Source organism: Natrix helvetica (genome assembly GCF_964273705.1).
Source record: "Natrix helvetica genome assembly, chromosome: 3".
NCBI classification, from domain to species: Eukaryota; Metazoa; Chordata; class Lepidosauria; order Squamata; family Natricidae; genus Natrix; species Natrix helvetica.
In genome coordinates this window covers 91,562,196-91,576,631 of record NC_138549.1, presented here as the reverse complement: position 1 = coordinate 91,576,631, position 14,436 = coordinate 91,562,196, and the positions used below count along the sequence as shown (strand labels likewise).

The following is a 14,436-nucleotide window of genomic DNA, read 5'->3' as shown; positions in this document are numbered from 1 at the left end:
AGCATGTTGATTGGTTACAGATAACTTTCGTGCATTTCTTCCTCAGTTATTACTTATAGTTCATATTAGATTATACACTTTAAATCAAAAATCTTTGTATATCTTACTATCAATGTACCACAATTCTCATTTGACTACAATTATTTGAACATGCTTTTACCTCAAATTATTCATATTAAAGACACAACCACATAATGGCATTCATTAGCTATTTCAAAACTCCTCCAATAACATTACACTTTTATGACATATTCTAAGTAAAAGTCAATTAATAAAATTTCTAAACCTTTTTTCCCCCCTTTCCCCCCCAACTCGCTGTTTAGAGTTTGTATCCAAGTTGCTTTTACCAATACCAGAGCATGTATATATTATTAAACAATATCCATTGACATTTCCTTGTTGTTATTATAATTAGCTAAAAATCATTTACTATTTATGTCCCACCTCCTCTCGTCAAACCCAAAAAACATTACACCTTTATAACAAGACCTAAATAAAAGTTTGTTAATAAAATGTATAGGTCTTTTTCCCAGATCGCAGTTTGCAATTTATATCCATATTTTTTACTAGTTTGCCAGTACATATTTATATCATTAAGCTGTATCCATTATCATTTCATTATTGTTATTATAGTTAATTATTTGTTGAAAAATAAACATTTAATAACAATCTAAAACATCTAAGAATTAGTAAATTCCTACTTACTGATCAAAATTAATAAATAATTAAATATTTTTTTATTAGCAACTTTCATTGTCAACCTGTATCTTTCCAGTAACAAAACAGTCTTATCTCTCTTGCCAATTGTTGTGTCAGTCTTCTTTTTATCTCCTTTATAAGGTTTTTATAGACTTCTCTCTGCACTTTGTTGCTTGAAGGATCTCTCAGGTAATCTCGTTGCCCTCCAGTTGTTATTAAAATTAGCTTGTCTTTGGTTGTCAATCGTGCTTCTGAAAAAATTTCTCTTCTTAAATCCATCATCAATACCCTTTTTTCTTCTTCTGTATCTTGGAATCTGGGGTAGAGCTCCAGTTCGTTGAATTCATCTATTGTCTTGTCTTTATCTTCTATGTCTTCATTCTCCCCTTTAATTTTTGGGGCTCCAACCCCTTCATCTTTTGCTGTGAGGAACACTAGTTTTTCCAACTTCTTCTCAGTTCTCCCATATCCTTCCAATAGATTTTGAATTCCAGCCAAGATATTTTGGAATTTTAAGGTTTCTTCATCTGAATATTGATCCATGTTTCCAAAAGAGAAGAAAGAAAAGAAAAAAAAACTAGTAGCCACTGCCACTCTAGCCTTCCAGGCCTCTTATTTTTTAATTTTAGGTTTACTTAAGCACAAGTTCTTTTGTGCTCTTCAAAAGAGAAGGGTTCTGGTTTTTCCCCCCTTTCTCTCCCCTGCCAAAATAGATCTCAAAAGCACCTGCAAAAACAATTTGTGCCCTTGGCTCTTTATCAGTTTCTGTAAACAAATTGCAAACCCTTCAGCTACAAAGTCAGTAAGATCAAAGAGGAAAAAAGAAGAGATACCTTGTTTCAAAAACTCCAGCCTCTGACCTCCGAGTGGCAGTGTTGCTACTTTTCACTTTATAATATTTATCGCTGGCTTATAGGAAACAAAATTCTTTAATGAAATTTAATAACAAGTAATAGGAAGCATTGTTAAAATAAAAAGGAAGGTTTTAGTCCAGAAGTCAAAAAATAAAGTAACAAAAAGCAGAAGGAGAAAAATTAATCCGTTCACTTTAAGAGGAGAAACAAAAAACATTGCGAGCACTTCAATCCACAAAGTAAAGTTACAAAGAAAAAAAATGCTTCCCAAAGCAATCCAATATAAGTTAATTTCGCTGCTTAATTATTTTGCTTAAGGATCTAATTTGCCTTTAAAAAAAGTTTCTTTGGGCAGTCTTTCCCAAAATAGAAAAGAAATACCTCATCAGATGGACTCACTTTCTCTTTTCATTTCCTTCTTTCCGGAGCCGTCCCGACTTCATCAGTCTGGGGCTGCCTGTTTACCGCCAGCTTGAAGAGCTTCCCTTGGGTCAGTCAGGGACTTTGCGGTGTCCCTGAGACCAGCAAGTCTTCGTCTTCCTGATCACTGTCTCTGCGGGATGGTTTAGGTCCAAATGGACCATCCAGCGGCAAAAGTGTCAATGGCGGTCTCAGATTGTCGAGACCGCACGTTGTATCATCCTGATGTTGGCTCCTCCTTCCTCCTTTTTCCAACCTTCTGACAAGCAAAGTCAATGGGCAAATCAGATTCACTTAACAACCATGTTACTAATTTAACAACTGCAGTGGAGAGCACTTCCGGTCCCTGCAGGTGACGGATGTTTGTCTGCCGCTTGTCTTCTCGGTGGGCTCCGTGTGGAGCACAGGGGGACCTTGGAGGGGACCCTCTGCCGTAGGACGGCTTGCTGGAGCCCCCCAGACTCGGCGGCAGCCGGTGGGGTGTTTTCCAGCTTCGTCCCAGGAGCCGGAGAGCAGAAGGGGGGGCATGTCTGCCCCTTCGCCGAATGGGTTCCGGAGGGAATAAGTTAATCAACGAAACGTGGCCAAAATGTTGGTCGTGGAGGATGCTTCCTAATCTCATCAATTAATGGTAACGGATAAGCAGCAGGCTATCGTAAGTTACTGTTCAATCTATTTAAAACCGAAGATTAGAGGGGGAAGTTTTTTTTAACCCCTCCTTGGACAAAGCAGCATTTAAACTTTCACTCTCCACTCTGAAATGGAGAGAGAACAAAGGCTATTTGAGCTAATTATGCGAGAAACACTGAAAACACAGTTGCAAGACTGCATGCTGAGCTGTTTTTAAAGAAAATTAAAACTTCTGTCCTCTCTGCGAAAGTGAGGAGTTAAAATGGCTCCCCTCTGTTTCTGTTTTTGCACTCATAAATGAAGCTGCCTTTTGAAACCACCCCGGGGGGGGGGGGAAATGACTTCTGGCACCTTTTAATACCCCCCCCCCCCCGGGGTTGCTCTGGATCTCTTCTGCTGCGTGGACTTTTTGGATTTGTTTCTTCTTGGCGTGCCTTTGTGCCTTGGAATAGTGAAAGAGAATTAACTTTTTTTACTCTCGGACTTGCCTGCTACCTTGGTCTGCCCAGGCTGCGTGCTCAGACTGCGCCATTTTCTTTGTGAAAGATTTACCATCTCTGAACTTAGGCAATGGGACCTAAGAAACCTCCAACGGGCAAGTCACTTTCGGCTCCGGCCTCAGCTAGCTCCAGTACAAATATCCAACAGCCGAAATCACTTCATTGCTACAAAAAGAAGTGGCTGGAGAGAAAGAACTATCTGTGAATGAAATGTTCCGGGAAATTATGAGAGGTCAAAACGAACTGAGGAAGGAAGTGGCAGACCTCAAAGACGAACTCAGAGGGGTACAACATAATACAACAGATAATAAACAGAGAATAGTGGTGCCGGAGGAGGGGCTGTTGGGATAGAGGAAAAGATTAAGGAGATCCAGAAGGTATATTTAGAATTGGATAATTTCATGACCAAAATAGAATTTGAAAGAATGTTTTTTTTCCCCTCAGGTTCCAGAATCTACCAGAGACAGAAAATAAAGATCTTAAAGACATTATGAGTACAATTTTAGCAGAATACCTTAAAAGAAATAAAGAGCAGATGTGGTGGGATATGGACCTGGTTTATAGAATTAATTCAGCATATGCTAGAATTCATAATGTTCCAAGAGAGGTACATGTTAAATTTCTCCGGAGGGCCACGAGAGATGAGGTGCTAGGGACCCAAAGGGAGGGACCTATAAAATACCAAGATAAAGAAATTACCATTCTAAAGCAAATTCCAAAAAAGATAAGAGAAAAAAGGAGGAAATATTCCTCCTTATCAAAGAAACTATATAATAGTGGAATTTGGTTTAGATAGCTATTGCCAGAAGGAATGCTGATTTTCTGGGAGGGAAGCCATATCAGAATTAAGACAGTGGATGAGGCAGAGGCCTTTATTAAAAAAACATTTTTCTCTCCCAGAGGATGAAGATACTAGAGGTGGGGAAAAAGGCAGTAAGGTAGAAGATATGGGGAGGGGGGGGGGTTGTTGCTCCACCTGGGGACAGGGAGGAGGGAGCAATATTGCAAAGGCTCAGGTCACAAAAATAAATATATTTGAAATATTATTGCAATTGTGGATATTCTAGAAAGTGACAAAGAAAGAGAGGATTGAACACATGGCTGATATAATGCAAGAACTCTGTACATGCTTATCCTTTACATGTTATTTTCAAAATTGTAGAAGTGTGAGAATTGGGGGGATTTCTACTACTAACATGGGAGCCACCAAACATTTTCTGTGTACCCTATTACCCTTTTCCCATAAATGTTGTAAAACCAATTAACATTTTTTACAAAAAAAAAACAAATAAACAACTGCAGTGATTCACTTAACAAATGTGGCAAGAAAAGTCATAAAATGGGGCAAAACTCACATAACAAATTTATCACTTGGCAACATAAATGTTGGGCTCAATTGTGATCATAAATTGAGGATTACCTGTAGTCCTGCTGCAGGTATGAAAGCCGGCTAATAAAGGTGGTATACAAATCAAATATAGAAATAATCTAAGCTATTGACTAAACCTACTCTCCTACCCCACCCCCCTCAATATACAGTCATTGTTTCCGCCATGTTTCCTCTGGTTTACTGTTCCCTTCTGTCTTCATGAGCCATGTCTTCAGTCCACTTCAATCCTGCTCGATGTAGTATCTTCAGTTCTCTCGATCTAACTTTCCAAATTGCTTCTCAGCTTTTCTCAAAAATGAAACTCCCAGTTCTTCATGTGCCACATTGATTCATTTGACAGGATTGCTCTGATATTCTTCAGATGAAACCTCACGCCTTCTCTTTTCTATTTCTTTCTCATGAATATTTTTTTTTTTGTCAATAGAAGCAGAACGTCATTCCCTGCTAGTTTCAAACATCCTTTCCTTCTCACTTTCCCTACCACACCCAAAGAGGGGATTTTATATTCATTTCTGAGGTAAGTTTCTTCCTTGTCACCAAGATTATTTTCTTTTTCCTCCATACTTTGCCCTGTCCCATTACATAACCTTTAGCACTGATTTAGTTAAACTTTAATCTGGAGCCTACAGATTTCATAAACAATAAGATCTTTTTTATCTCTTTCCCAAATCTAATATTTAATCTCCTATACCCTGCAATTAACCATTTTTTAAAATCTTTCTTGCCTTGAACTTCTTTTATGGCACACCTAGATTTAGAGTTTTAAGCATTTACTAAGTTACTATCATTGAGGTTGGCCCAATTTTACACTGGTAAAAGTTAGTCAATGTTAGATAACTGAACAACAAGATGGCTTACGTGAGATTCAGGATATTGGCCAAAGGGATCTGAATCAAGATCACATGAAGTGTTAATACCACTTTATAATGTCTGGGTAAGGCCACACTTGGAATATGCATCCAGTTTGATCACTATGACATAAAAAAGATATTGAAACTCTAAAAAGAGTGAAGAGCAACAAAGATGATTAGGGGACTGGAGATAAACATATAAAGAATGGTTGCTGGAACTGGATATGTCTAGTTTGATGAAAAGAAGGACTAGGGGTGACATGATAGCAGTGTTCCAATATCTCAGGGGTTGTCACAAAGCAGAGGGAGTCAAGCTATTCTCCAAAGCACCTGAGGGTAGGACAAGAAGCAATGGGTGGAAACCAATAAAGGAAAGAAGCAACTCAGAACTAAGGAGAAATTTCATGACAGTCAGAACAATTAATCAGTGGAACAACTTGCCTCCAGAAGTTGTGAATGCTCCAACAGTGGAAGTTTTTAAGAAGAGATTGGATAACCACTTGTCTGAAGTGGTGTCGGGTTTCCTGCCTAAGCAGGGGGTTGGACTAGAAGAGACAAGTGCTCCTCTTGGTGGGGTGGCCCTGATTGCCCGCTCCTGGCCCAAAGCCTTGCGACACCACCACCACCCCGCCGGGCCAAGCACACTTGGCTGGGTGGGGTGTCATGAGGCTTTGGGCTCAGAATGGGCGATCACAGCCGCCCATCAAGAGGAGCACTTGTCTCCATTGCCTCCGAAGGCAGAGGGCAGGTGCATGGAAGCAGGGAGCGGCGGGCACTGCTGCTATGGGTGTGAGTGGAAGGCACTGGGCATCATGGGGTGCGCGTCTGCCTCGTAAAAGTTGCCTGGCTCCATAGAATAGCTAAAGTGCACCACGGCGCAGGGCTGGAGGCCCAGTGGTGGCGACGGCAACAGCGGTGGGAGTACTTTAGATCAAGACAGGCTGTCTGTGCTGGCCAAGTCATCCTGGACCAGCTATTTATGCCTGCCGGCCAGTGGGAAACTCATACTATCCACCTCCTCCCCTTCCCACCTTCGGCACCGCTTCCAGGCCAGCTGCCTGGATGGGCTTCAGGAGGAGGCCATCCCTGCCCAGCTTGCAGTGGTGCTGTGAAAGCCCAGCCGGTCGGCTTGCCATCCGACAGATGTGGGTGGGCAAGCAAGCAGTGACCAGGGGACCGGTTCAGGGGTATAGCCAGCTGGTTCTACCAGTTCAGAGAGCCAGCCCCGATTTTTACTGGTTTGGCTGAACCGGGCCAAACCAATAGGAACCACCTTTGAGACAGAGTTTGAGAGAACCTACTTGTCCATGCTAGTTGAAAGATTCTGTAGTAGTCCACATTATTTGGAAGTTAATGCTATGAAGAAGCTTATATTATTGCAGATTTGATATTTCACACTAAAAGCTTATTGTATTGCTAAATACCATGGCTTATTTTTGGTTTGGGAGTGACTACTAAAGAGGGGGAAAAAACAAATTTTACCAGAAAAGGCACAATCTGAGAAATGGGGCTTGCTCAGAATTGTTTTGCATATTTCCAAAACAATCATAATCCATCTTCTGTCATTGGATTTGTACGCCCCTGTTATTTCCTCATTTTTCGTTTTGTTATAGTTTTAATATACAAAGAGAATAAGACAACAAATAACCAAAAACCACAAACACAACAACAAAAATAGAAACCTATTTTTATAACATAGGAAAAACCCCATATTGTTAAATTATAACCGTACAGAAAATGAAAACATATTTTCAATTTTCAATCCAGCATAGTAATTTCCGAGTTGCCCATTTTTTTCAAAATTATTCTTTTCATGATATCACAAGCTCAGTAATGCTAGTAATAAAGTAATATTGAGTAATAAAGTACTCAAAATGAGCAAGAACTCATGCAGAGGGCTACATATAACAGCTCAAATATCAAAGTCCCAAATGGGAGTGCTTCCTATTTCAGTAACATCAGGGCATTGTTTCAGGTGTCAAACAGACACATGAAGATAAGCAAAACTAAACTAAGCAGAAAAGCAAAGTAGCATGAACTAGAGTCTCTGAAGATAAGTTTCATTTAGCACGGGACACGTGGAAGAGTAGTCAAGATTCAGTCCGGAGTTCAAAGAGCCCAATCAAGCTTTATTAGGCAATCCATCAACCCATTAAAGAAAAAGTTCAGGTTTTCTACACAAGAAGGAAACACAGGAAAAGATTTCAGGATAGGAAATCAGATGGTTACTCCCAACAGTGAAACTTGGATCAATACTACAGTATCTCTTAAATCAGATTTGCAGGCAGCTGTTCTTAAAATATAGAATAATATGGCTGTAAAGTACCTTGGCGGTCTTTTGCCCAACCTCCTGCTGATGGCAGGAGATCTAATACGATTATGGAAAAATGGCTGTCTACCCGTTTCTTGAAAACTTCCGGTAATGGAGCATCCACAACTTCCAGAGGCAAGCAGTTCCACTGATTAATTGTTCTCACTTTCAGGAAATTTCCCCTTAGTTCTAGTTGGATTTCTTTTTTTTAATTGCAAGATTTTTATTGGTTTTAAAATATATAGGGAAGAGTAAAAGGGTGTACAGAAATTTTTTTGCAGCTTCCACACTGGTGGCGACAATCCCCCCAAGAAACTCACAGATTTAACAATCTTAAAAATAAAATATAAAAGAAAGCATCAGAACAAATTTAACCAATATTATCAAACATGTGCTCTACTATTTTTTTCTTTGTTACTTTTTGTAGTATCAACAATTACAATTATTCCAAATACATTCATTTTTGTGATCTAAGCCTTTTCGATATTGCTTCTTCTTCCGTCCCTCCCCGGAGGGGCCTCAGCGCCCCCCCTCCTTATCTTGCATCTTGCTGTCCTTTTCCCTACTCCCACTAAATTCCTCCTGGGGGTGGAAGATTCTTTTTAATAAAGGCTTCCGCCTCTTGAATTGTATTAATTCTGATCCTATTTCCCTCCCAGAAGACCATCATCCCCTCTGGTAACAGCCACTTAAACCAGATGCCCATGTTGTATAATTTTTTTGATAAGGAGGAATATTTCCTCCTTCTCTCTCTTATTTTTTTCGGGATCTGTTTGAGAATGGTGACCTGTTCCTCTTTGTATTTCAATGGTCTCTCCCTTTGGGTCGCAAGCACCTCATCCCTTGTGGATCTCCTGACAAATTTAACATGTACCTCTCTGGGAACGTTGTGACTTCTGGCATATGCTGAGTTTATCCTATATGCTAGATCCATATCCCACCATAATTGTTTCTTATCTCCCTTAATATAATCTGCTAAAATTGTGCTCATAATCTCAAAAAAATCTTCGTTTTCTTCCTCTGGCAAGTTCTGGAATCTAAGAAAAAAGGACATTCTTTCAAATTCTATTTTTGTCAGAAAATTTTCTACATCTGCGTTTCCCTTGCGTGTTGTTTTAAGCTCCTCCTCCATCTCCGCCGCTCTCTCCTCCAACACCATAATTCTCTGCTTATTCCCAGCAATATGTTCTTTAACATCTCTGAGCTCTTCTTTAACCTCTGCCATTTCTTTCCTCATTTCATTCTGCCCCTTCATAAGTTCTTTAAACATTTCCGTAACAGATAGTTCCTTTGTGTCCTCTCCAGCCCCTCCTTTCTGCAACAATGAGGTGATCTTAGACTGTTGCGTTGTGGGGCTGGGGGCAGCAGATGACGGAGCTGAGTGCACCTTGCCAGTCGGTGGTTTTCTTGCAGCCATTGATTAGGTTCAGAGATGCAAATCCTTTCCAGGGAAAATGGTGTCCGGGGATTGCACAGCGGAGGTGGCCTCAAAAGGCAAATAAAAGCAGGGAAAACCACAATTCCAATAGAGAGATAGTCCAAGAAGTAATTCCAATAATCAAAGCTCAGAAGAGCCACATACAGAGAGGTCCCAGCTTCCCTTTGAGAGAGTGCAGCAAACAATCCACTTTTCTTTACTTTCTCTTTGGGAGCAGTTTCAAAGGACAAATTTCATTCATATGTAGACAAAGGAACTAGGGCGGGCGCCATCTTGGCCCTCCCTTCCGCAGGGAGAGAAGTCACCAAAAAGGTTTTCTTTCCCTTTTTTTTAAAGGTGAAGGTCAGCTTTAGAATCATTTCTGGCAATTGTAAAAAGCCATTCTCATTCACTGTCCAAGTAACTAATCAGTCATTATTCTCTCTCTTCGAGAGAGTCCCTTTAAATGCCGCTTATTCCGAGGGGGGGTAATAGAGGAACCACCCCCCTCTAATTTCTATTTCAAAAGCCAGAGCACACCAACTCACGCACATCTGTAGCTTTCTTTCAAAGTAAACAAAGAGCACCAGGTGGGATCCGCGCCTCCAGCCTTCAGCCACACTTCTCCTTTGATCTGAAACCTCCCAGGGCCATCCGGCAAAGAGGCAACATCACTCGCCCCTCCACTGCTCCCTGGCGCCTAGGCGAAGCTGGGAAAAACACCCCCACCGGCTGCCGCCACTGCGGGGGGTCCCAGCAAGCTGCCTTTCGGCAGGAGACCCTTTGTTCGAGTCTCCTGTGCTCCTTTCGGAGCCCGCCAAGGGAGCGATCGGCAGACTACATGTCCGTCGCCATTCGGTCCCAGAAGCGGAAGTCTAGTTGGATCTCTTTTTAATGTTCTTCCACCTGTTACTTCTTGTCCTGCCCTCAGGTGCTTTGGAAAATAAACTAACTCTTTCTTCTCTGTGACAGCTCCCCAAGTCCTGGGAGACAATTATATCACCTCTAGTTCTTCTCTTTGTTAGATTAGGCATTCCTAGTTCCTTCAATCATTCATCATATGGTTTAGCCTTAAGACCCCTTATCATCTTTGTAGCTCTTCCCTGTTGTCCTCTCTCTCTCTCTTTTTGTATTGTAGTCACCAGAATTGGATTCAGTATTTCAAGTATTGTCTCACCAATGCAGTATAAAGCGGAACTATCGCTTCATTTATTCTTGAAGCTATCTCTCTGTTCCAGTGGTGGGTTCTGGATCCCCTCGCAACCGGTACGCTGCAATGGGGCTGGGCATCCACCATGTGCGTGCGTGCTGCACACACATGCATACCCACCGCCCTTGGCGGAGCATCGCGCATGCGCAAATGGCCCGGTTGGGTCAAATACAGGTAAGGAAGCAGGCGGGCAGGTGGGACCTCCAAAGCACCGTACCGGAACGATGCCTGCTGTTCCCAGCAGGCACAGGTATGCCCATACCAGGGCATACTGGCCAGAACCCACCACTGCTCTGTTCATGCAATCTAGGACTACATTGGCCTTTTTGGCAGCTGCAGCACATTGCTGGGTCATACTTAAGTAGTGGTCTACTAGGACTCCTAGATCTCTCTCATAATGGCTGCCCCCGGAGCTTCGCATAATCCCCGACCTCCTGTCCTTCCGACGCGCCCTAAAATGTTGGCTTTTCCAGCAAGCCGGCCTGGCCTGAACAGAATAAAATAAATGATTAAGTTAATTGTTAATTTTAATCTAATTTTTAAATTTTTATTGTTAATATTAATTGGGTTTGTTTTTGGATACTTTATTTAATTTCCTTTTTAACTTTTGTAATATGTGGTTGTTGTTTTTATGTTGTATGCCACCCTGAGTCCTTTGGGAGAAGGACAGCATATAAATCCAATAAACAAACAAACAAACAAACTCTTGAGCCTCTTACCACCTATTGTATATCTGCTTTTGGTTTTTCTTGCCCGTATTCTCATCACTAAATAGCGTTTTGTTGGATAGGGCCCAGAGTTCAAGCCTGTCAAGGTCCTTCTAAATCTAGAGTCTATCCTCTAGGTGTTAGCGTTATTCCCTCCAGCTTTGTGTTGCCTGCAAATTTGATGAGTTCCCCTGCTATCCCTTCATCTGGATCAATCATCAAGATGTTGAAAAGTACTGGGATTAAGACAGAATCTTGAGATACCCCACTGCATGCTTCCCTCCATGTAAATGTAGTTCCATTGAGGACTACTCAGTGAGTGCGGTTGGTTAGCCAGTTGTGAATCCACCAATTGGTGGTATTGTCTATTCCACATTGTTCTATCTTACCAAGACATTAGGGCAGTGGTTCCCAAACGTTTTCAGTCCACCGCGCCCTTGGTGCTGCAAACTGATCCTCAGTGCCCCCCCCCCAGTGATGGAATTCAAAAATTTTCTACCACTTCTGTGGGTGTGGCTTGGTGGGCATGGCTGGGGGGGTCATGTGACTAGGCTGTTTGCACGATGGAAGGAAGATAGTAACAGTAAAATTCAAAACTGTAACAATTAATTGCACATTTATTCAAAATCAATTTTAAAACCTTTTTAGTTAATGTTAATTCAACAAAATTGTTGAACATGATCTAGTGATACCAGGTTTTCAAAGTCTGATAGTCATTTATCAAGAACCTTAGTGACTAATAACTTAGTAAACTCAGTAGAATTTAGTAACTACTTCACTGTTCAGTAAATTCTTAATGTGATGGATGGGCTTGATGAAGTGATACCAGTTTCCCAATGTCTGGTTTTAAGTCACTTAGTAGGAGTCTTAAATCACCATGTTTAGTAATCTGGAGCCAATTTCTTTGCTTGGAGAGAAGTTGGATGACCACACTGAAGCCATGTTCCACCAAATATGATGTTGGAAATGCAGCAAGGAACTTCTTAACCACTGTCCATAGTGCAGGATAGAGATCAGAAATTTCTTTCTGTAACCAAAATTCTTGGCAAGATTTCTTAAACTTTGGCTTCAGCTCAATGTCATTTTACAGCTCTATTAGTTGTTCCTCCACTACCCCATCTTCCTCAGTATCTGAAAATGGATTTATCACCCAATCTGGAATTTCTATCAAAAGAAGATCCTGATATCACTCAGACATATCTTTATGCAGCATGTCCAAATGGTCACAAAAAACGTGAAGATCATCTTGTATCCCACCTTTCTCTTCTAGCTCAGAGAAGCTCGGAAATTGGTATAGCTCGCAACAGCCTATATTGCGCTTGAATAGAGTTAACTTTGAAATAAATGTAGAGATGACAGATTTGGCCTTAATAAGAATTGACCTAATTTCCTTGCAACTGCAAATTCACTTCATTGAACTTTGCAAATAGTTCTGATAAATAGGCAATGTCATGCCTGATCTCTTTGAGTTCACCACTGAGCAAGGCATTCTTACCTTCAAAAAACTCCACAACAGTGTCAAAAATATTATAAAAGCATGTCATACAGTTGCCTTTTGATAGTCAATGGACTTCTGTATGAAGCAGCAAACGATCAAAATCTTCATCATTGAAAAGGTATTGAAAAAGTGACTTATGACCATTTTTGACAGTTATGACCATTGTAGCATCCCCAGGGTCATAAGATCAAAATTTGGGTGCTTGGCAACTGTCACATACTGTATATATGATGGTTGCAGTGTCCCGAAATCATATGATCATCTTTTGCAACCTTCTGGCAAGGCAGAGACAATGGAGAAGCCAGATTCACTTAACAATGTTAGTAACAAGTGCAGTGATTCATTTAACAAGTGGCAAGAAAGATAATAAAATAGGGCAAAATTCATTTAACAAAACAAAATTTTGGCCTCAATTATAGTCATAATCTGAGGACTACCTGTAGTCTGCAGCAGGAGGAAAAAGGTTTTTCAGAGAGCAAAGAGATAGCAGAGTTTGGAATGTAGGCAGGAAGAGAGCAAGTTTGTATCTTCCCTAGCAATTTGTGAAATACAGGTGGTCCTTATCTTACAACTATTAGTTTACTGACAGTAGACTAGGAATCCAGATAAATTTGTCCTTAATTCCAGGTTGGTTCTCTCCTTGATTAGTGTCCATCCATTGTCCTTGTCCTGCCTTCAGGTGCTTTGGAGAATACAGTATATTGACTAGACCCCCTTTTCTTTGTGGCAGTCCCTTAAATAATGGAATCATATCACTCCTAGTCAGGGGTGGGTTCCGGCTGCCGCTACTGCCCGTTTGCTCATGGACGCGTGTGTGCTTCATGCGTGCTGTATGCACATGCACAGTGCAACAAAAATTGCTCTATGCATGCGCAGAAGGCAAAAACAAGATGGCGCCACCTATGGCGCCACCGAACCAGTTCGGGGTATGGTAGACCTGGGTCACTGCCAGTTACAGCAACCCAAGCTGCCAAGTTATTACCGGTTCGGCCGAACTAGTCCGAATCGGTAGGAGCCCACCTCTGCTCCTAGTCCTTTTTTTCATTAAACTAGACCTATCGAATTCCTGGGGAAAATAGGAGCAGGAAGGTAAATGGGATAAGTTCGCTGCCTTTCTAAAATTAACAAAGGCAGCGAACATATCCAAAATTAACAAAGGCAGTATACAAATAAATGAACTTGTTGCTATGGCCCTCCCTCGTGCACATGGACACTTTGAGGAACAGAAATCTTGGTCACTTGTATTGCTTTCCATGCCAAGAGCTGGAAACATTTTCTATGTTTCAGATAGACTATTCCTGTCCATGGAGGATTAATCAAATATTGTTTTTTTCTCCTCCCTTTTCACCATTACCAAATGCCATGTTAAGGGACAAAGATGAAACACAATAACCCTTGAAACCCAGTAAATGTGTTCACATGACCTATTTAGGATTTTTTTAAAGGTAAAACACAGGTAAAGGATAAAAAAATGTCACACACCTTTACATGATCTTACTAGCTCACATGGAATCAACAAGGCTGAAATATGGCTCTGAAAAGTAAATGATGTGAGTATTGATAGAGGACAAAAGGCAAATTTGGTTTGGAGGCAGCACCGATTAGGCAACAGTACAACAGATTAGGCGATAACAGTTGGGAAAGCAAAAATGTGCTTTTTTCTTGCAGCACATGAGACAAAATGACTTGCCCAAAGTCATCTAGCTAGCTTTCATGGCTAAGGTAAGACTTGAACTCACATTCTTCTACTAAGATCTAAGATTTTGGAATTATTTATAAAAACCCTTCCCATGGGAAAATGTTTTTTTTTAATTCTATTTTTTTAAATTTTGACTTAATTGGATGCTACTAATACAGAATGAATTAAAATATTTTTAACATTGGGTATACTGAAAGATATTTTTGAACAATGGACTTGAACGTTAATTTTAAGAGTGCCTGTTTCTATA

The 14,436-nt window shown here is 40.8% G+C and overlaps 1 protein-coding gene across 1 annotated transcript in view; it reads left to right on the top strand.

Annotated features, from left to right (window-relative positions):
- Positions 1-14,087: 14,087 nt before the first annotated feature.
- CLCA4 (chloride channel accessory 4) overlaps positions 14,088-14,436 on the top strand; it is a gene marked incomplete at its 3' end in the record, with an annotated part of 30,446 nt that continues 30,097 nt past the window's right edge. Inside the window, exon 1 of the mRNA XM_081949157.1 lies at positions 14,088-14,209. Coding sequence (XP_081805283.1) covers positions 14,201-14,209 — 9 coding nt within the window. The 5' untranslated portion in view covers positions 14,088-14,200. The remainder of the gene's footprint in view (positions 14,210-14,436) is intronic.